Here is a 19,086-nt window from a genome sequence, read left to right as displayed (position 1 = left end):
CACCCTTGCCGATAAATTTCCGGCTTCAACCGAAGCAGGACGAACATGGCAGCTGCAGCCCCCCTCACCGCACAGGAAAGTAGGACGAGAATGACATGGCTGCAAAACCCACATCCTCATTCCAGGCGCCCACAGGATGGCATAAAGATTTCCAAGTCCCACAAGCCAAAGCAACGTGTCTTTCCAGTGGCTCTTGCTGCCCCCTCTCCCCCTCTCTAGGTATAAACACCTTTTTTCCTTTTTCAGTGGGGTGGCGGGATTCTCGCTTGTCCTTTGAGGTTGTAGATACCTTAATTAACTCGAGCTGAACCCCAAAAAGTCAAGGGTTTGCTTCTGAGCCTATTCATCGCATGCCTTGTTTATGAACATTTATATATACATTTTCATGGCAATCCCATATCAAAATGACAGCTTTCTCGTCCTCTTTTCTGTCATCCGAATGCGGGTCTGCGGTTTAACGTGCCTTTAGCATTGCTGGTGTGAAAAAGGCAGGGATTTCTGGCGCTCCGAGCTGCGCCTTACTCTCCAGGGCACGGGGAGGGTCCCGCTTCCCCCATTTCTTACCTTCGGCAGGTTTTGAGGGTGGCTTAGTAGACTGGTGTCGATCCTTCGCATGGGGAGGCGTCATATCTTGGAGAACTAAGTGGTGTGGGGGATGATTTTGATGCAGGGGTGTTCACTTGGAGAAACGGGGGGCCCGCGTGCCCGCTGCGGGTCTCTCTCGGCTCGGGATTAGGTCTCTGATGTGCTGAACCAGGCCCACAAGGGGCCCACGCGCTTAGCGCCTCGTGATCGGGCGCTCCAAGGCGGATGCGGAGCCCTGCCTGAGACACGGGCCGGGTGCCGAGACGCCCAGTGAGGCGAAGAGCAACCCGGCGCCCCTCCTCGTTCCGTGCAGGAAAAATGACCGGGCGGCATTGTAATTTTACTCCAGGCCTCCTGGTGGGAGCGACCCCCATTGTCTGGAGGGTCGGGGGTGGGCCAGGAGTGCAGGCGCTGCGTCCCCCGCAGGTTGCCCCCCGTAGCATCGGCCGCCTGATGCAGCGGCCTCAGCCTGCCTCTTGCAACAGGCAGCCCCCGAGGAAGCCGCCCCCTTGCCTTTGCCCTTCAAGCCAACAGCCACGGGGATTGCACCCCCGCTCTTGAGACGTCTTCCAGCCGCACCTGGTCAATTTACCTGAGCGTGCGTGGCCACGGCTGCCACGAGGTCAGGGCTTGGGTCCTTGACCCCACCCGCAGCGGGGCCACCGTCAGCCCAGGCAGGGGCCTGCTGGCAGCCAGAGGGAAGGCACCCCCACGGCATGGCCAGTGGCAACCGGCAACCGGTTCCAGGCTCACGGTGCGGACACTCGAAGCTGGCCAGATCTTGGGTGGAGAGGTGGGGTTCCTTCAGTCAGCGCACCGGGCAGAACGAAAAAGGCCGGTGCAGTGCCAGTGCCTCTGCCTTCCACGTCTTTGGCTGCTGGTTCCCAGGCCCATCTTCCACGGTCGCTGTATCCGATGCAGCACCTCAGGTCTATTCAAGGCGGAAGGGCTTCCGCCTCCTTTGGGATCCGTGCTACGAGTGGACAAGCCAAGAGGACCAGTTTGTGGAACAGGAACGGGAGGCGCTGGAGCTGGAGGGGAAGGGAGACGCAGGCAGGCAGGGGATGAGTGGGCGGAACGGTGTGCCTTGCTTTGGTTTTTTGACAATGAAAACGTCGCCTTCGGCGTGCGGGGCGCGTTCTGGGCCGGATCCTCCTCGGCAGCTGTTTCCAGGGCTGCAGTCCAGCGGCCGGCATGGCTGAAGCCACAGGGCTGAGAACATCTTTCGAGGGGATGACCGGGACAGAGCACAGGCCTTCTTGGTTCTTTTACATTTCTCCCCAAAGCGGAAACGCCTCTCGAAGTAATGCTCACGGGCTGCGGTACTGAAAACGATGGCGGCAGCCCAGATGGTCTCAAGCCAGACTCAGGCCGCGCCTCTCGCAGCTGCCCGTCCGCTTTGGCCCCTTTCTCGTGCGGCGCGAAAACGTCTTTGCTTCCTTTGACCCTGTCTCAGAGTGCGCCATGGATGCTGGGAAGAGCTGCCCGGAGCTGCTGAAGAGCGACCTGGACCCTTCCGTCCTCTTGGAGCAAATCGGAGAGGCCGCCGCGCTCGCCACAGGTGCCTATCATGGTGGAAGGCCTCTTCCACTTGCGCTTGGCAGGGACGGGCGGGGTGGCTCCCGGGCAGCGTCCCGCCTGCCCCAGCGGGCGATGGGGTGGACGCAGCTGCTCGGCACTCGCCGGCCCAAGGCGGCCCGCTTCTCCTGCCGGACTGCCGAGGGTGGCAGGTGGCCCAGGAGAGGGCGAGCCCTTGGGGCGGGATTTGAGCGGGGGACCAGGCGCCTCCGCTGGCCCCCATCTCGCGCCTGCCGCTTGCTGGCCCGTGCCTGGGCCCCCCGCCCGCTCTGTGGGACTGTTTTTTCCCCCACGGGAAAAGTAGGGAGACAAGAAAGGGCTGCACGGGAGGGTCTCGTAGGGGCCGGGGCCAGCCAGGGGGCGCTGCCACCCGAGGCCCTGGTCTGGCACGTGCCGCAGCCGTGCCCCAAAAGTGGGGACCGTTCCACAGAGCAGAGTCTCCGCGCCCCCTTCCGTGGGGGCCGAGCGTGCCGGAAGGACAGGCGGCTGCGGCGTTTGCGCTGACATGCCTGGCTGCACGTGTGTACAGGCGGCGTGGGGAGGGGTGCTGTTTTGGAAGCGGGACAGGAAGAGGCTGGGTGGAGGAGGGTCTGCGCATCGGCAGCCAAGCAGATGGGCAGCCCGTGGCGCTCTTCTGTTTCCCCCCGGTGGTTTCCTCCCTTCCGCCCCCGGCCCAGGCACGAGCAGCCACGTGGCCCCCGCCCCCTCCCCGTGCAAGCGGCGCCCGGTCCCGCTGCTTTCCCTGGGGCCGGGCAGAAGGACCCCGGTGCGGATCCAGCCAGGCCCAGAGCGACGGATGGAGGCCAGTGCTCTCAAGCGCCACTGGGGGCCCCAGGAGCGTGCCGGGATGCGAAGTGGAGGTGTTTGTCTCACCAGCCCACGGGGGGGCCTCTCAGGGGGCTGTTCTTGACGGACTCTACACGGCTTTCCCACGGGGAGCCTCCGCTGTATCCTGCTAGTGCTCACAGGGAGGTGTTTGAACCCATGGCACCTTCTTCCTTAAAGCCCCCCCCCCCCCCCCAAGATCCCTGTGCTTGGCATCATGGTGAGCTCTGGGCTTCCCACACAGTCACCTTCTGCCTTTTTCCTGGGGTGACCCAGCACCGCGGGCCCCTCCCGCCCCCAGAGAGAGTCCTGGGGCGCAGTCTTCGCCAGCGGTGGCTCTGGGCAGGGCATTCGCTCGGGGACTGGGGCAAAGCGTGACGGAGCGTCCTTTGGCCCTCGGCGGGGGCCCTGAAACTTCTGCACCCCTGCAAACCATGGGGGCCCTGAAGGAACGAAGCCGCCGCTTCAGCCCCCCGTCTCCTTCCCTCTAGAGCACACGGCCACCCTGATCAGCGAGGACGCGGACGTCTTTTACACCGTGGAAAGCGATGAGAGCGGACAGGAGATCTGCCACTGGTCGGATATGGGGGAGGCGTATGACAAAATCGGTGGGTGGCTTGGACCCCAGGATGGTTCAGCGACGGGCTCAGGCCCTGCGGGATCCGCGTAAACCTTTGCTGGGAAAGGCTGCACAGAGGCGCCTTTGTGACGGTTCATCCGAGCCGGGCTCCCCTTTGTTCCCTGCGAGGCTGCGCCAGTGCCTTGTTTCTCAGCCGGCTTTTCCGCCCGGGCAACTGAGGCACCGGAAGGGCAGCCTGAGCATGAAGCCCCTGGCGGTCGCGCCGAACAGCGTCGAAGCACATGGGGCCACAGGAGCGACGCTTGTCGGGGGAGCGGCTCCGAGGCCACGGACGGGGCCCGATCCCTTGAGCGAGTGGCCCCGCTCCTGTGCCGGAAGGACCCCTGCCGCCGGTTCTCACGCTGCCCTCCCTCCCGCCCTTTCTCTCTAGCTGTCCTGGCCGAATACGTACTGGAGGACCAGCAGGAGAAGCCCGTGGAAGAGTTTTTTGGTAAGCTCCAGGCCCAGGGTGGAACTGGGAGCCCTGCGCCAGGCGGGGAGGGTCGGGGGCAAGAGAGCGGCTGGGCAGATCGGACGACTCCGTTTCTTCTCCGGCCTTCGGGGGCTCTTTCACTTTGCAGCTGGAAGCGCCTTGCAGACAGAGACAGCCCTGGCTGGTCTTGTTGTTTTGGTGCTGTTACGCTGCAAATCTGTACTTTCGATTACGCTCGAAAAATAAGAAACGCAGCACAACACGCTGGCGGGGGCTGTCGCGTCCGCTTCCGACACAGGTCTGCCTGTCGGAGAGGAGGCTGCACCCTTTGGATGGCGGCCTCCTCCGGCCCCCGCTCGAGCAAGGCTTGCTTCACCTCCGGGGGGTCTCTGCCGTCTTTTTGCAGGCCCATGTTTAGGTCCAGAAATTAACGCCTCTCTCTCCTTCCCCTTTTTGCGAACAACCAAAAAGACACCCTCGCTCCCGCGGAGGAGGCTGCTGGATGCACAGAAGGCTGCCCAGAGGCAAAGAGGCGGTGTAAGTAAAGGGCCGGGGCTTGTGCTCCCAGAGAGGTCGTGGCCATCCGGCCGGTGACCCGTTTTCTGTCAAATACTTGGACATCTTCGCACCAGAAACCGGGGCCTCGGGCCGGGAGTCAGCACAGCCGGGAAGCCTTCCGTGAGGGAGGCCAGGACTGTGCAGGGTCCGGCCGCTGTTCAAATGCCCGGCCCGTGACCTTGCTCGCCTTCCTTTTCTCCGCAGGCAGCTGCTCCGATTCCCCGGAGCCCAAGCGCAGAAAGCTCGGTGAGTGGGCCCGCGCGGCTAGTCGCCCTGCAGGCCGGATCCCTCCTGGGCTACCTGCTACAAGAGAGCAGGCTAGGCGGCTTCTCTCACAACGAGGGCACCCCAAATCCGCTCTAGCACAGCTCTTCTCCTTTATCCTCGCATCTTTCTCTTTCCTAACGAGATGGCTGGTCTCTTCCTGCACTTGGGGTGAAACGAGTCTCCGACTTTCCCTTTTACATCCCTTTGCGCTTTTCACTTCCTCAAGGGGGGGAAGTTTGTAGAACGACCTTATCCTGGGACGGTATTTATGCTGCACCTGCTTCCCAGTCTAGCCAGGGGCTTCAGGGCGCTGAGCTACTCGGCAGTGTGGCAAAAAGAGGCCATGAAATTATTTTCTTGTGGGGAGAGAATATTGGAGTGTCACGATTCTTCTTGTCATGTATTTTACTTATTTTAAGAAGTCTATATTGCTGCTTCACCCGAGGGCTGGGCGTCGGGGGATTCCCAGTTGAGGTGAAAATAAAATATTTGGTTCAAGAGAAAAAAGCAGCATGAACCAAGCAGGGTGCCACAAAAGCTTTTTAAGGGTTCAGTCTTCAGTGTAGACAGGGGAGAGAATTGGACCTCTCCCGGGATGCTCCAGCCAGCTGCGCAGGGAGTTTCGGGGCTTTTTTCTGTCTAAACTTGCCCTGGATTGTACCCTAAACCAGCTGAAGCATCTAAAGTTCAAATGCTTGGTCTTAAAAAGAGATTTTAGCCTAGTACCTGAAAGAAGCCGAGCCGACGCCTGGCCCACCCCCCATTGGAGGGAGGGTCTTCCAGGGTCGGGGCTGGCTAGTTGAAAATGTCCCAGTGAGTCCTCCCTGCGGAGTAAGGAAGGATCCCACCAGAGGGCTTTTCTCCAGACCTTGCCCAAGTGGAGGGGGGAGCCACTAGCTTTGTTCTTTGAGCCATCGTTCCTCCAGGCGGGGGCCCGGAGGCCGCCTGCTCCGGCTCCGGCTCCGGCTCCGGCGTCAACGCCTGGCGTCACGTGCCGCCCGTCTCTCCCGTCGCCTCCTGCAGCGCATCCCCCGGCCCTGTGCATCCTGAACGGCGGGTCCGTGGCCCTGGTGCTGGAGGGCTGCCCCGAAGACGCTGACGCTCACCCCAACCTGCACGTGGAACTCTCCGTGACCACCGTCAGTCCTGTGGGAAGGCCCACGAAGGCGTTCGGTAGGCAAGGGCGTGCCAGGAAGGGCCCCGCTTCGGGGCGGCCCCGTGCCCACAGCTCCTCCGGGCCCCGTGTGCCACGGCTGTGGAGCCCGATGGCGTCCCGTGGGGGTGCCTGAGAAAGGCGGGGCGCCCCAAGACGAGACACAGCTGGAGAGCAGCCCCTCTCTCTGCTCCCCCCTCCTGTCCAGGGCCCCCTCCCGGGCTTTACCTGGAGTACCGTCTCCCTGTCGTGGAAGATATTCAGGTGATTGTGGCCTTTGAGCCTGCCGCCGAGCCCCCGAACTTGCCCGAAGAGCCCGGAGCGGTCTGGCCCAGCCTCTGTCCAGGTGAGTGTCCGGCGTCCCGTCCCGCTGTGGACGCCCTCGACCCTGCGTCCGTGTCCGGGAGTCGATCTCACTGTGGTCGAGGGGGCTTGTTCCCCAGTGAGGATGTGCAGGCGAGCGTGCTCAGCCCGGGCGGTTCCGGAGCGGGACCATTTGGGGCTTCATCCTGGCCTTGCAGAGGCGCCGCAGGGCAGCCGTACTGGCATGGGGGCTTTTGCCGCCTGCCCCCGGCGCATCCTCGACCCGGGCCTTTCGCAGAACTCCCCCCGCCCAGCAGCAGGGGCCACGGGGGGCCGGGGGCAGGGGACCCCTTTGGCATGGGCCGGCGTGGGGGGAGGCGTTGCTGCTGTTCAAGAGAAACCCGCAAGCGCACACACGTGCACAAACCCGCACGGACATCTCTCCTAGAATGTTTTTGGAAGAATCTTTTCGCCCCGGAGGAGTTTCAGCCCCGCTTTGTCCAGGCCGCTACCGCCCCCTGGTGCTTCGCTGCTGCGACTGCACGGCGGCTTGTCCTGGGAGCCAGTCGGGATGGGACCGCTGGCCGGGTGGGTTCTGGGCCAGGCCAGGCGGGGTCTTCCAGCCGCCCCCCTTGAGCGGGACCCCGCAAACCGCCGCACTTCGCCCGTCGCGGCCATCGTTGGGTTCGAGGCGGGCTTGCCAGATCGCAGCGTCCAGGATGGGAGGCAGCAGTGGCTCCCCCAGACGCCGGCCTGCAGGGCGGATGGTGGCGAGGGGGCCAGGCGGACGGGGCCAGCGCCCGGGCGTCGATGCCACCGCCCCCCGGAGCTGGCACTGCCTGCGCAGATGGGCAGTGGCTTCCTGGTGGGATCCTTTCCCGGCCGCCTCCACCACGCGGAGATGCCCCTGCGGAGCGAACACGGGCCCTTCCGCAAAGCAGGCGGCGGCTGCCCTGCCTGGACGCCCTCTGCCCCTCCCGGGGGCGCCCCCACTCACCGCTGGGGGCGGGCGCACAGGGCTGCTCTCTTTCAGCGCTGCGCTTCTCTCTCCGCAGGCGAAGAAGCCCCCGGCAAAGAGGGCCAGCCCGTCTGTTCTCAGCCGGCTTGCAAGAGACTCGGTGAGTGGCGATGCTCTTTAAAGGCCCACTTCTTGGTGAGGACTAGAATGATGCTCAGAGCTTCTGCAGAAAGAGGCAGGGCGCCTCCTAGCAGCCTCGGTAGGCTTCAGGGCTGTACCACCCGGACCGGCTTTCTCCCTGCCCTGGGTTCGCAGCTGCGGATCGGTCCCTTTCCAGCCCTGCTCCGGTCTCCTGGGATTAAACAGCATGTTAGCAAAGCTGCCACAGCAACCCGGGCCGGTGCAAACCCAGGAAGCGCCCCAAGTCCCCCGGGCAGCAGCCCAAGCCACGGCTAGCCCAGCCCATCAGCCCTGCCCGGGGCTCCTTCGCGCTCCCCACCCCGCACCCCTTCCTCGCTTCCTTGTGTGTTGATCAGGCAGGCAAGATTTGCTTTGCTTTGCTTTGCTTCGCTTCGCCCAGTGAGCCTTTTGGGTTGCACAGCAGGACACCAACACTTTAAATGAACAAACAAAGCCTTGCGATAAGGAGCAAATACAGAGCCCTGCCCCAAGGAGCTTGCAATCTGGAGCCTGCCGGCAGGAGACAGCAGGGAGAGGAGGGCCTCGCCGCAGCGTGCGTGTCGGCTGCAGGCGGAGCCGCGGGACTCGCTCTCCGGGAAGCGGCTCCGGGACCGGACACGCTGCAGAGCCGACGGCGCCACCGCATGACCCTGTGGGACGGTGCCCCCCTGCCTCAACCACATGGGAATTCCGTGGGGCCCGAGCAAGGAGGAGGGCCTCCCGTGCTTTCTGCAGGAAAGCCGGGGTTCTGCACCCGTGCGCCTTCCTTACCCGCCCCGCCTGGGGCTCCCCCCTCTCTTCCAGAGTCCGTGGACGCCTTTTGCACGCGGCTCAGGCGCCACGTCCGGGCCTCGTGCGGCACGGTGCCCGAGGCGCGAGGGCTGCCCCTGGACCGCCTCTACGTGGAGGGCGAGCTGGTGCAGTGCCCCCCGGAGGGCTGGAGCGGCAGGAGCACCGGCGAGCCGGAGGAGAGGGCGAGGGCCGCCGTGGGGCACGGCCAGCTGCTCCGGGCGCCGGGCCGGAGCAGCCCGGCCAGCAGGGTGGCCGTGCTCCTGGGCCGGGCGGGCCTGGGGAAGAGCCTGCTGGCCCAGAAGATCTGCCTGGACTGGGCGGTCGGCAAGCTGCCGCAGTTCGACTTCGCCTTCCGGTTCGACTGCCGGGCGCTGAGCCTGCTCCGCGGCGGCGGCTGCCCCGGCCTCGGGCAGCTGCTGGGGCTCGCCGCAGGGCTCGGGGAGGTCCCCGAGGAGGTCGTGGGCCACGTCTCGCGGAACCCGGGCAAGGCGCTCCTGGTTTTCGACAGCCTCGAGGAGCTGCTGGAGCAGGACGGCCTCCCGCCGGGTGCGGACGGCCCGGCCCGCAGGGAGCCCTGCGGCGGCGTCAGAGCGATGGTGGCCGGCCTCTTCCAGAAGAAGCTGCTGGCCGGCTGCACGCTGCTGGCCACGGCCCGGCCCCGGGACAAGCTGCACCAGTATGTGCCCCGGGTGGACACCCTCCTGGAGACGCCGGGCTTTTCCGTGCCGCAGGCGGAGTCCTTCCTCGCTCGCTATTTCGAGGGATGCCCCGGGGGCAGCGAGGCCGCGAGCTCGATCAGAAACTCTCCGTACCTGTTCAGCCACTGCCACAACCCTGAGCTCTGCCGCTTCCTCTGCGAGTCGGCCTCCGCGGTGGGGGCTGAGCAGCTGCCCCCCACCCTCACCGGCCTCTTTGCGAAGTCCCTGCTCCGGAAACTGGCCCGCCTGGCCGAGAAGGAGGCCACCGCCACAGGGCACCTGCACATCCGCGCACTGGCTCAGGTGGCCTGGACCCTGGGGCAGGCCCAGCAGAACGCATTCCTGGGCGAGCGCTTCCCTTCGGCGGAGGTGGAGGCGTTTGCCCTGCAGGCCGGGCTCGTGGCCCCGCTGGCCCTGCCCAGAAGTGCCGGCGGCGGGGAGGAGGCGTGTGGGTACGTGTTCTCCAGCTTCGTGGCCCAGAACTTCTTGGTGGCGCTGCACCTGGTGCTGGCCAAGGAGGTCAAGGACAAAGGCCTCACCAAGCACCTCCACCTGCTCTCCAAGTCCAGGAAGTTTCTCTCCTCCTGGGACTTGGTCCCTCGCTTCCTGTCCGGCTTGCTCTTCCTCGAGGACGGTCCCAGCTGCGCTCTCCTCTTCGGGGAGGACATGGAGGTGGACACGGAGAAGATGGTTGCCAAGAAGCAGAAAAGCCTGCTGAAATACTTCCGGAAACTCTCGCTGAAATCCCTCAGTCCAGAGAAGCTGCTGGAGCTCCTCCACTGCATCCACGAAACGGAGAACCCATACCTGCTGCAGCACCTGGCGCTGGAGCTCGGCCCAGACCTCTCTTTCCTGGGCTTCCCCCTCACGCCCGCCGACGTCCACGTGCTGCACTCCGCCGTCAGACGGGCCACCAAGGCCTTCACCTTGGACCTGCGCGGGAGCTGCATCGACACCGAGGGCCTGAGGCGGCTGCTCTGCTTGAGGAACGTGGCCGCGTTCAGGTGCGCTGGGCTCCAGCCAGGCGCTGGGCCCCTTTGGGGCAGGAAGCCGGCCGGCCAGTGGCCCGAGGGGCAGAGGCAGGCGCCGGGCCAAGACGGGAGGAGCGCGGGCAGCACTCGAGTCCAGGCAGGCTGAGCCCAGGTGGGCAGGGCTTCCAGCCCGGGGACGGATCCAGGCCACCTGCAGTCAGGTGGACCTGGCCCTCCCTGGCCGCAGCCCTGTCCTTCAGCCACGGATCTCTCGGGGTTTCCTGGCTTTGTGCTGCCCCCACAAAGGTCGAAGTGCTCCTCTGGGGGAAGCTTTTGTCCCCGCCCCCGTGCGTGCTGGGGTGGGCAGCGCTGGGCAGGATTTTGCCCCAGCCTTTCCCTTTCCAAAGGGAATTTGGCTCCTGGCTGGAAGGGGCTGAAACCCTCCCCCAGGAGGGCAGAGCAGGGAGATGCCACGGGGCAGGGGCTGGGGTCCAGGGGGTGGAGCTGCTTGGGCGTCCGTCCCCCCCGCTGGGCACGAGCCTTGCAGGGGCTGTTCGGGCCGGGCCTCGAGCAGGGAGGCCACCCTGGTGGGGGGGGACCGTGGGGGCAGCCAGCCGGCTCCTTGCTGACCGACCGGTCTCTCCCTCAGGGCATCCCTCAGCACCGCCATCCAGCTCTGGAAGCACCTGTGGGAAGCCGGGGCAGGGGAGCAGCTGCGGGCGGCCACCCAGAAGTTTTCCGTTGCCCCTTTCAAAGTGAGCACTATGCGGGACGTCGAGGAGCTCTCTGCTCTCGTGCACCTGCAGGAGGAAATGCGCGAAGGGTACGTCCAGTGGGATGCCCCCCGGCACCGTGGGGCAGGGCACGGTTACCCAAGCGCGCTCTCGGCCGAGAGCTGCGGATGGCTCGCTGCCTGGGCGTGCGCAGGATCGCGCTCGAAATGCGCAGGCTGCATCCCGGCCCGTTTTCACTGGCCTCCTGACTCGCCCCCAAAGCCGTGCAAAGGGGCCGTCTGGCTCGGGATTTGCTTGTGATTCGGCTGGCAGCCAGGCGGGATGCGGGAGGCCGCCCCTGCGCTGGAGACGCTGCCCAGCCATGGTTCTGCCCTGCGGGGGAGGTAGGAGACGCGGGCAGCTGCAGCGGGCGGGGAGGCTGCTTCATGCCCAAGGCCCCCCCCCCCCGGCCAAGAGAGTCCACAGATTCCCTGCGGGGGCTGCAGAAGGGGCAGTGAACGAGGGAAGGGGCTGCCCCGCTCATCTGCCCAGCGGGCAAGAGCCGCCAGCAGGGAAGGGCAGCCTGGCCCCGCACGCCTCTCCCCACATGCGCTCCATGCCTCCCCCCCCCCCCGCAGAAGCCCCCTGGCGGAGGGACTGGCTCCAACCCGCCCCTCTTCCTTCAGCCAGGCAGAGCCGGCCGGCGGCAGCACCCTCCTCATTCCCGCGGTTGCAGAGCTCCGGAAACTGGAATTCGCGTAAGTAGCGGCCCCGCACCGGGAAGGGGACGGGGTCCTTGGGGGACCCGTCTGGCCGAGACGCCACCCGGCGCATCGCTGAGCTGCCCCTCAGGGCTGTGTTGCCGACCCCTGCACAGCCCCTGGGCGGGCGACGGGCGACGCGGGGGCTGTTCCGCCCACGCACCACCCCCGTCGCCCCCGGCCCGGCACCCTCCTGGGCTCACTCAACCCCAGGGGGCTGCCTCGGCGTGGGAGCCAGGCCCCCGGCTGGGTTCGCGGCGTGGGAGCGCCCTCGCGTTGCAGGGGGTCCGCGGGGGCCCGGCCGCGGGGCCCGGAGGCTGCGTGGAGCCGACCGGGCAACGCCTCCCCTTGTGCCCCGCAGCGTGGGCCCCGGCTGCGGCCCAAATGGCTTCCAGGCCCTGCTTGGACTCTTGGACGCCTTTCCAGCCCTTCGGCACTTAGAGTAAGTGATGGCGGGGCCGGGGGGGCTTTGGGGCAGCGCCACTGAATCCGGCACCGGCATCCACTGGGCTGCTGCCGGAGACCGGCCGGCCACTGCGACTCCGTCCCTGGCTCGGCGGCTTCCCAGAGGGTCCGGGTGGCCCCAGGCGCAGTTGCCGGGGAGACGCAGCCACCTCCCCGCCCGAGCCGGCCAACATGCCCGGCCCCCGCGTGGCTGGGCACCGCCGGCCTCTCGGCCCCCCCCCACCGCACGGTGACCTTGCGCCCTCTGTCGCAGCCTGGACTCTCCGGACGAGAACAACATCGGCGACGAAGGCGTCTGTGGGCTCGGCGCCATCCTGCCTCGGCTGCGCTGCCTGGAAACCCTCAAGTGAGTCGCCGGTGGTTCCTGGGCCAGCAGGAGGGGCAGCGGGGGGCGCTTCCCCGGACCCTCCAAGCGCGAGCAGCCAGCGCCCCCCACGCTCCGTGGGAGCCAGCAGCTCGCTCCCGCGGGACCCGGTCGGGCCGGGGGTCTTACCGGGCGGCCCCCTTGGGCACGTGCATGGCCTGGGGGGGCCGTGCCTGGGCCGGGACGCGCCCCTCACCCGCCCCCTCCATTGCTTCCAGCCTGTCCCGGAACAAGGTCACCGACATGGGTGCGGCGCAGCTGGCCGGGACGCTGCCCACCCTGCCCTCCCTGAAGACCCTCAGGTGAGCGGCACCTTCTCGCGCTCGGCCCCCTTGGGGGCTGAGCCCGGCGGCGCTGCCGTCAGCGGGATTGGAGCGGCTGGCCGGCACGAGGAAGTCGCCAGCCGCCCCCCGGGCCGCAGCTCACTCGCCTCCGCTTTCCGCAGCTTGTACAAGAACAACATCGGGGATGCTGGAGCCGCCGGTTTCGCCCAGGTGCTGCCCCGGGCGGCCTCTCTGCGGGTCCTGGAGTGAGTACGGCGAGGACTGGCGGGGGGGGAGGGGTTGGCGGCACTTGTGGCCGGGCACCGGCGTCAGGGGGCCCCTTCCCTGGCCAGCGGTGCTCGGATGAACGTGCCCTGCTGCCCTGGGCGCCCCCCAGCTGGGACGCATCTTGGGATCGGAACCGGGGATGCGGCGTCCATGGCAGGCCAGAGCAGACCGGGGTGGGGAAACAGCCACCCCCGCATCCTCCGAAGTATCACTCCGGGGCTCCCGCCAGCTCCTCCCCGCCGTGGCTCTCGAGCCGTTTTTCATTTTGAAAGGTGTGGGAGAGGAAAGTGCGCCCTTCGAATGAGTGTGTATGTGTGGGTAGGGGGGTGTTTCTGCCCATGTGTCTCAAAATGCATTTCTCACTTTTCCCCATCAATGAGAGTGTGAATGAGCGCGTTGGTTTAAAAAAATTGTGTTAAAATTGCATTTCTCAAAATGCACTCTCAAACGTGGGTGTTTGTGAACATTTCTTTTAAAAAAGTGTTCTGCTCATTGTCTCGGATTGCAAAGGGTGGCGTGTTCCCACGAATTGCAGACAGAAGCGAAATTGTCCTACAGAGCAAGTGGTCCGGGACCACAGTTTGGGGCTGGTGCCGCGGCAACCCTCCAAGCTCAGAAGGGAGCCAACTCCGGCGCGCCAGCCTCAAGGGACCTCCAAGGAGCCCTGGGGCTGGGGCTGGGCCTGGCCGGGGGCGGGGGGGCCATCCAGTCCACCGTTCTGTGCAGACAGTGGCCAGCCACCTGCTGTAGCATCCCACGAACAGGCCCAGAGGAGGACCCTCCTGCCCATGTTCCCCAGCAACTGGAGCACATGGGCAAACTCTCTCCGATCCTGGTGGTCTCCGGAGCTGTCGGACGTGGATGGGGCCCACCCGCTTTTGAAGCCCCAAACTGGTGGCCGCCACATCATCCTGCAAAAGGGCAGTCCGTGGTCCACCACGCCAAGAGGGCCCGGGCACGTCCCCAAGGAGCCCTGCAGCGCCGGTGGGGCAGCTGCCTGTCCCGGGAGGCCGAGAGGAAGCGAGCCGACTCTCCCCCCCCACCCCCCCCCACCTTCCCCCCCACCTCCTCCCCACGTGGGCCACATCTTCTAGGCCCCTTCCGTATGTGCCCCACCGCCAGCTAGCCTCCCCTGGGCGGGGGCCCCGGGCCGAGAGAGGGGTGTCAGCTCCCCGTTTCCTTTCAGCATCCACTGCAACAAGATCACGGCCGCTGGAGCCCAGCTCCTGACCACGAGCCTGAGGGACTCTCCGCACATTCAGAGCGTGGCGTAAGTCTCCTGTTCTCCGCGCCGCTCGCAGCCGGGTTGGCGGAGCCCCCGGGCCAGAGGTGGCCCACAGCCAGGCCTCTCCGCGTGTCAGGGTGGGGGGGGGGCTGCGACCCTGGGAAAAGGGCCCCCCCGCCACCCCGCTCACCCTCTCCTTGAGCCGAAGAACCAGCCCAGCCTTGAACGAGGGCCAGCCAGCGTTAGGACAGGCCACCCTTTCTTCACAAAACTCTGCTCTGCTTCTCACCCCCTTGATTGTGCCCGTTTTCTTCTACTTTTGGAAAAACCTTAGATTGTGGAGCCCCACGATCCCCCACGGAGTCCTGGATTACCTGCAGCAGCTGGATTCGCGGATCAGGTTGCTGTAGAGACGGAAAATCCAACGACCTAAGGTTGGGATTCTGGTCTATGCAGACCTCTCTGGGCCTGCATTGCAGAATCACCCCAGCTTTTACATTCACCTATGCTGCTATTTGTGGTATCCATGAAATGATGCGTTCCCCTGAAGTACCGTCTGTCATGGAATAGCCCTGTCGGTCTATTTGAATGCCACTACTTTCCTCCCGTGAAGATGAGCTCAAAATGTAGGACTGTGAGGCTGGAACTGTGCCCTCGATACCCCAAATACCCAGGCCAGACACACACGCTTGCGGCGGAGGATCGTATCGTACAGATTCGCTTCACTTGTTACTTGGACAATCCTGTGTCTGAACTCACTGATTTTGGCCCACTGTGCTTTGGGTCCTTCGAACAGCTTTTAAAAAAGCAAACTTTGGGTTAATTAAAAAGGCGTCCTGATTCATCAGGACAGATTTTGTAAATACTCATTGTAGTATTACTTTTAATGGTTATGTGAACTGAAAATAGGGAGCAGTGTTTCAGCCTTTTCTTTCAGCCACACGGCCGCTTCTTAAACAAGTCGCTCGTGAGCAACGGAAAACGTGGCGTCAGCTACCACCCCCTTGAGCAACTGGTGTAAGATGCCCCGAGCTGGGAGCAGCCCCGGCCTCAGCGCTGTCTCCAGCTGGGAGCAGGGATGGCCCTGGGATCTGGGTCCCCACGCAGGGCAGTCGGCTCCCGATTCCCGGGTTCTGCCGAGGGCCAACTTGGGCGGCCCGCCTGCACTCCTCCGACCGGCGGCCTGGGGGTTCCCGGTTTCCGCAGAGCCTTCAGCCAGGCCCCCCCGCCGGCGTCGCATCCGGCAGGAGCAGCCCTAGGGTGAAGCGAGCGCTGGCCTCTCTTGCGCTCAGCGTGCCTCACGTGTAGGATCGGCCCCGAGAGCTGCCCAGATTGGGCCGAAAGAGTTCCCAGCTGCTGAGCAAAGGAGGTCCTGCTCATCGGCCCCAGAGCGGTCTGTGGACAGGGCCAGCTTGGCCCTGGGGGGACGGGCGCAGTGGCATCGGACGGGCTTCCTCGGGGGTGTTGGCAGCACCCCCCAGCCTCTCACACAGTCTGCTGACCACAAGCACGGGGAAGGGGGCTGCCCCGTCAGCGGGGCCGGAGCAAGACTCAGCTGGCAGTCCAGCGGGTCCGTGGGGGCAGCACCACCCTGGCCAGCCCCACACGGGCTTGACACCCCCCGCCCCAGAACCGGGGTCCTTATTCTGGCTCTCGCTGTCCTTGATCTCGAGTGTCTCCTTTTGCAAGGGGCAATAGCACTCGCTTTTGCAAAGTATTTCTGGATTGCAGTTTCAGGAAAAAGGCACCCATTCTGACGGCTGTTGGTGCTCACGGCATTCTGGAACCAACACGGCATTCAGCCCCGCTGGGTCAGGCCCGAGGCCCAGGGTCTTGCCCCCACAGCCAGCAAGCGGCCGTCTGGGGAAAGCCCACCAGTAACCATGATCCTGGGGGCACGTGACTTCTGGTGGCCATCCCACGGCTGAAGCGGGCGGCCTGCCACAGACAGCGGGCCGATTCAAGTTCGGTCGCCCCTGCCAAACACGTCGGGCCACGTAACCCCTGGGCGCTGATGAACAAACTCCAACACACCCAGCCAGCAGACCTGCATACTTGGTGTATTTGAAATATTTATCAATATATTGCTTTTTACATTGTTTAGCTTAACAACTGCATTGGAATACTTTTCAAAATAACTTGTGGTACTCAATTAGCAAGACCCCCGTCTCTTCCAAAGTTACAAAAATACTTACAAAATCAATTCTTCTCCATGACATGGTGCGGCAAATACGATTCCCTGCCATTCTTCTTTAAATTTTTCTTCTTGAAAAGGCTACATTTCCAGGGCTAAGAAATGACTTTCTGAAGCATAAGGGGATCAGGGAAAAAATGGGAGTGTACCTGATTGATCGCTTATAAACAGCAAGGAGATTGTCAGTTGGGGTGGTGATGAGAGTAAAGCCCACACATTTGGAAAGCACACGCTCTGGAGCGAGTGCCTGGAGCCAGGAGTACTTTGGGGCACAAGGGAGAGAAGAGCTTGCTTCAACAGGATCCCACATCTGCCTCTCCCTACAGGTAGAAAGCTAGCATCTCAAGGCAGCGGCTCCTATAATGACACGAAAACTTTCCATGTGCAGAGAAACTTTTGGACATGGGGGAGGAATTAGACCACCACCACCTCCTCCTCCTGCATACACTGTGGGGTGGTGCTGGTGCACGAGGGCCGTGCCGAGCGAGGCACCGAGAATATCTGTGCGAGGGGGTGCTCCCGGTCCCTTTGCAACAGGGCAGGAGCTCCTAGCCTGCTGTGCAGCCGTCAGCCACATGCTGCAATGCTGCAAGAAAACCTAGGGATTTCACCACCGTTTTTGCAGCCCCCTGAAACTATGCTACCACACGGGGCTCCCCGAGCATCCGGACCTTCCTCTATTTCCCTGGAAGTCTGCAAAACGTGAGCAAGCAGCTTTGTTCAGCATGAGGAGCCGAGGGTGTTCGGCATGCTGGGAAGCCATTCTGGAATCTCAGCAAGTCCTGGCATTGTGCAAACAAAATTCCTGCAGCATCTTGGCAAAGCCCCTGAAAGCAACGGTGGGCAGGGCCGGCCACGTCCTGGGGCCGCGGGGCTCCGGGGGCTCCTTTCGCAGAGATGCGCATCCAGGCGTCTTCTCCCCGAGGCTGCGGCCCTCCTGCCTTTTTCACGTGTGCGACCAGCCCGGGCAAGTCTGCATCGAAAGAACGGGAAAGGAAAATGCACAGGAAGTGCTCTTGCGGAACGGCGTCTCCCCCATGGGGAAGAACGGCAGGCCGCGTCTCCGTGCGGAGCCGGGGCTTCTGACTGCGGCAGGTGGCCAGCAAACTCTGAGCCACGTAGCCCATTCTCCACATCCCGATGCCCTCCAAAGGGCTGACTGCAACTCCCACTGGCTGGCCGCTGGCGGTGCAGACTGTCATGCCCTGAAGGCACCAAGCAGCCTCTTCCTCTGGCCCGGACAGCGGAGGGAACCGCGGAGGCCGGCCCTGCCAGGGCCCAGCGCAGCCGCTCCAGGAGTGGGATCCAGCTGGGCTCCGCGGCTGCAGCTGGGGGGCTGAGTCGAGGGCACCCCCGAGCTCTCCCCGAGGCCAAGCAATCGATCGGTGCTTCTGTGCTGAGCCTTCCGAGGACGTGCAATATTTATGGATTCCTCGGCACAGCCGAGCCGAGCGCCAGAACCTGCCCTTGTGCTTTTTATGGCAGCCACAGCGCTGGTGTTGGGCCCAAGGCGCACCCTCCGGACTTTCTTCCTCCCGACGAGAGTATTTCTGCGAAGTCACAGCTGGAGCATTTTCCCACTGAAGAGGCAGGGCATGCGCACAAGCGCATCCAGCTGCTGGCACCCCAGGAAACGGTCTGCCCGCCACGCAAAGGAAGGGCCCTGTTGTGCCTGCCGACCCGGGAATGGCGCAGCCGTGGACTGCAGTGCCCACACGGCTCCCCAGCCTGGGCAGGCCGCTCTGTGCAGGCTCCGTCTGGAGGCTGCCAGCCGGAGCCCGGCTCCTCCACGGGCCCGTTCCAAGGCCGCCGCCGGCCCATGGTCCACAACTGCCTCCGCCTGGCTCACTGCGCAGAGCCGGCCCGAGGGGACGCTGCTTCTCCCAGCTCCCGCAGCTTTCCCCAGCAGGGTGCCCTCCAGACGCATGGGTCTACAGGCCAGTGGCCGTGCTGGCCGGGGCTGGGGCGAGGTGCAGGCCAGGCCCCCTACAAGAGGCCCAGTTCTGGGCAGCAGCCACCCCCCCCCACCTTGCAAGAGCAGCTCTCAAACCACGTGCTTCACCGACTGGGCTCGGCCAACACGGCAGCCCGCGCTCACGGGTGCCGCAGGGGCTGCCACGGACCTCGCCGCCACGCACGGGCTGCTGCATTGCCCGAGCCGAGCCAGGACAGCGAGCCGGGCTGAGCAAGCCGCAGCGCACAGCCCGACCAGGGGCCCTCCGCAGCCACCGGCAGCGCAATCGCCCACGTTTCCACGGCCCCCCATGAGAGCAGCCCAGGTCGTCGAGCCCGGCCACTGCCCCCTCCGAAAATTCGGCGGAGTGCCCCCGCCCACGCCCTTTATCCCCCCCCGGGGGCCTGGGGTCCGGCATCGGGGGGGGGGAGGCTGCTTCACAGGACACGGGATTGCTGGCCGCCCCCAGATGCGCTCCGGGCAGCCACTGCTTCAAGCAGCTGGGAGTGACGGATCCCGGGAAACGGGAACCGCCGCCTCGGCGAGGCCAAGCGGTGCTGGGGAGGGTCCCGGCGGCTCCGGGCCGGGGTCCGGGTAGGGCAGGAACCGCACGGGGGGAGCGTGCCCCGCCCCCCCTCCCTCCCGCCCTCCCGGGCGGCCCCGCTGGAGGGCTGCACGCACCTGAGCGCCCCGGCGCGGCGCCCCCGCACCCCCGCGGGCGCCGGCGCGGCGCTACTCCCAGTAGCCGTCCAGGGCCTCGGCCTCGCCGTCCGGGTCGGAGAGGCCCAGCGCCGGGTCCGAGAGCACGCCCAGGTCGGCCAGCGCCTGGTCCATGTCCTCGGGCAGCAGCACGATGCCCACGTTGAGCGCGATGTACTCCAGCAGGAAGGCGTAGTAGAGGATCAGCAGGTTGACGAAGAAGAGCCCCGCGTAGAGCAT

The 19,086-nt window shown here is 65.0% G+C and overlaps 1 protein-coding gene and 1 long non-coding RNA gene across 8 annotated transcripts in view; one reads left to right on the top strand and one right to left on the bottom strand.

Annotated features, from left to right (window-relative positions):
- NUBP1 (nucleotide binding protein 1) overlaps positions 1-14,864 on the top strand; it is a 40,933-nt gene extending 26,069 nt beyond the window's left edge. For 3 of the 7 annotated variants that reach the window (XM_044433333.1, XM_044433334.1, XM_044433332.1), the window contains 17 exons: positions 2,042-2,146; positions 3,480-3,596; positions 3,999-4,058; positions 4,512-4,577; positions 4,803-4,844; positions 5,889-6,038; positions 6,227-6,364; positions 7,377-7,439; positions 8,264-9,953; positions 10,570-10,743; positions 11,320-11,391; positions 11,756-11,836; positions 12,113-12,205; positions 12,442-12,525; positions 12,669-12,752; positions 13,961-14,044; positions 14,334-14,864. In XM_044433333.1, the coding sequence (XP_044289268.1) occupies positions 2,050-2,146; positions 3,480-3,596; positions 3,999-4,058; positions 4,512-4,577; positions 4,803-4,844; positions 5,889-6,038; positions 6,227-6,364; positions 7,377-7,439; positions 8,264-9,953; positions 10,570-10,743; positions 11,320-11,391; positions 11,756-11,836; positions 12,113-12,205; positions 12,442-12,525; positions 12,669-12,752; positions 13,961-14,044; positions 14,334-14,409 (3,171 nt within the window). In that variant the 5' untranslated portion in view covers positions 2,042-2,049 and the 3' untranslated portion in view covers positions 14,410-14,864. Of the gene's footprint in view, positions 1-2,041; positions 2,147-3,479; positions 3,597-3,998; positions 4,059-4,511; positions 4,578-4,802; positions 4,845-5,888; positions 6,039-6,226; positions 6,365-7,376; positions 7,440-8,263; positions 9,954-10,569; positions 10,744-11,319; positions 11,392-11,755; positions 11,837-12,112; positions 12,206-12,441; positions 12,526-12,668; positions 12,753-13,960; positions 14,045-14,333 lie in introns of those variants that run through there. The other 4 variants (XM_044433335.1, XR_006415042.1, XR_006415043.1 and 1 more) reach the window with 4 other exon arrangements.
- Positions 14,865-16,043: 1,179 nt separating this feature from the next.
- Positions 16,044-19,086, bottom strand: part of LOC123025267 — a 3,833-nt gene continuing 790 nt past the window's right edge. The window contains exon 2 of the long non-coding RNA XR_006415088.1: positions 16,044-17,166. This is a non-coding gene — a long non-coding RNA (uncharacterized LOC123025267). The remainder of the gene's footprint in view (positions 17,167-19,086) is intronic.

The sequence above is a fragment of the Varanus komodoensis genome, unplaced genomic scaffold (genome assembly GCF_004798865.1).
Source record: "Varanus komodoensis strain SLA01 unplaced genomic scaffold, ASM479886v1 scaffold26, whole genome shotgun sequence".
In the NCBI taxonomy this organism is placed as follows: domain Eukaryota; kingdom Metazoa; phylum Chordata; class Lepidosauria; order Squamata; family Varanidae; genus Varanus; species Varanus komodoensis.
Note: the sequence above shows the minus strand (reverse complement) of the source record. Positions and strands in the feature narration are given on the sequence as shown.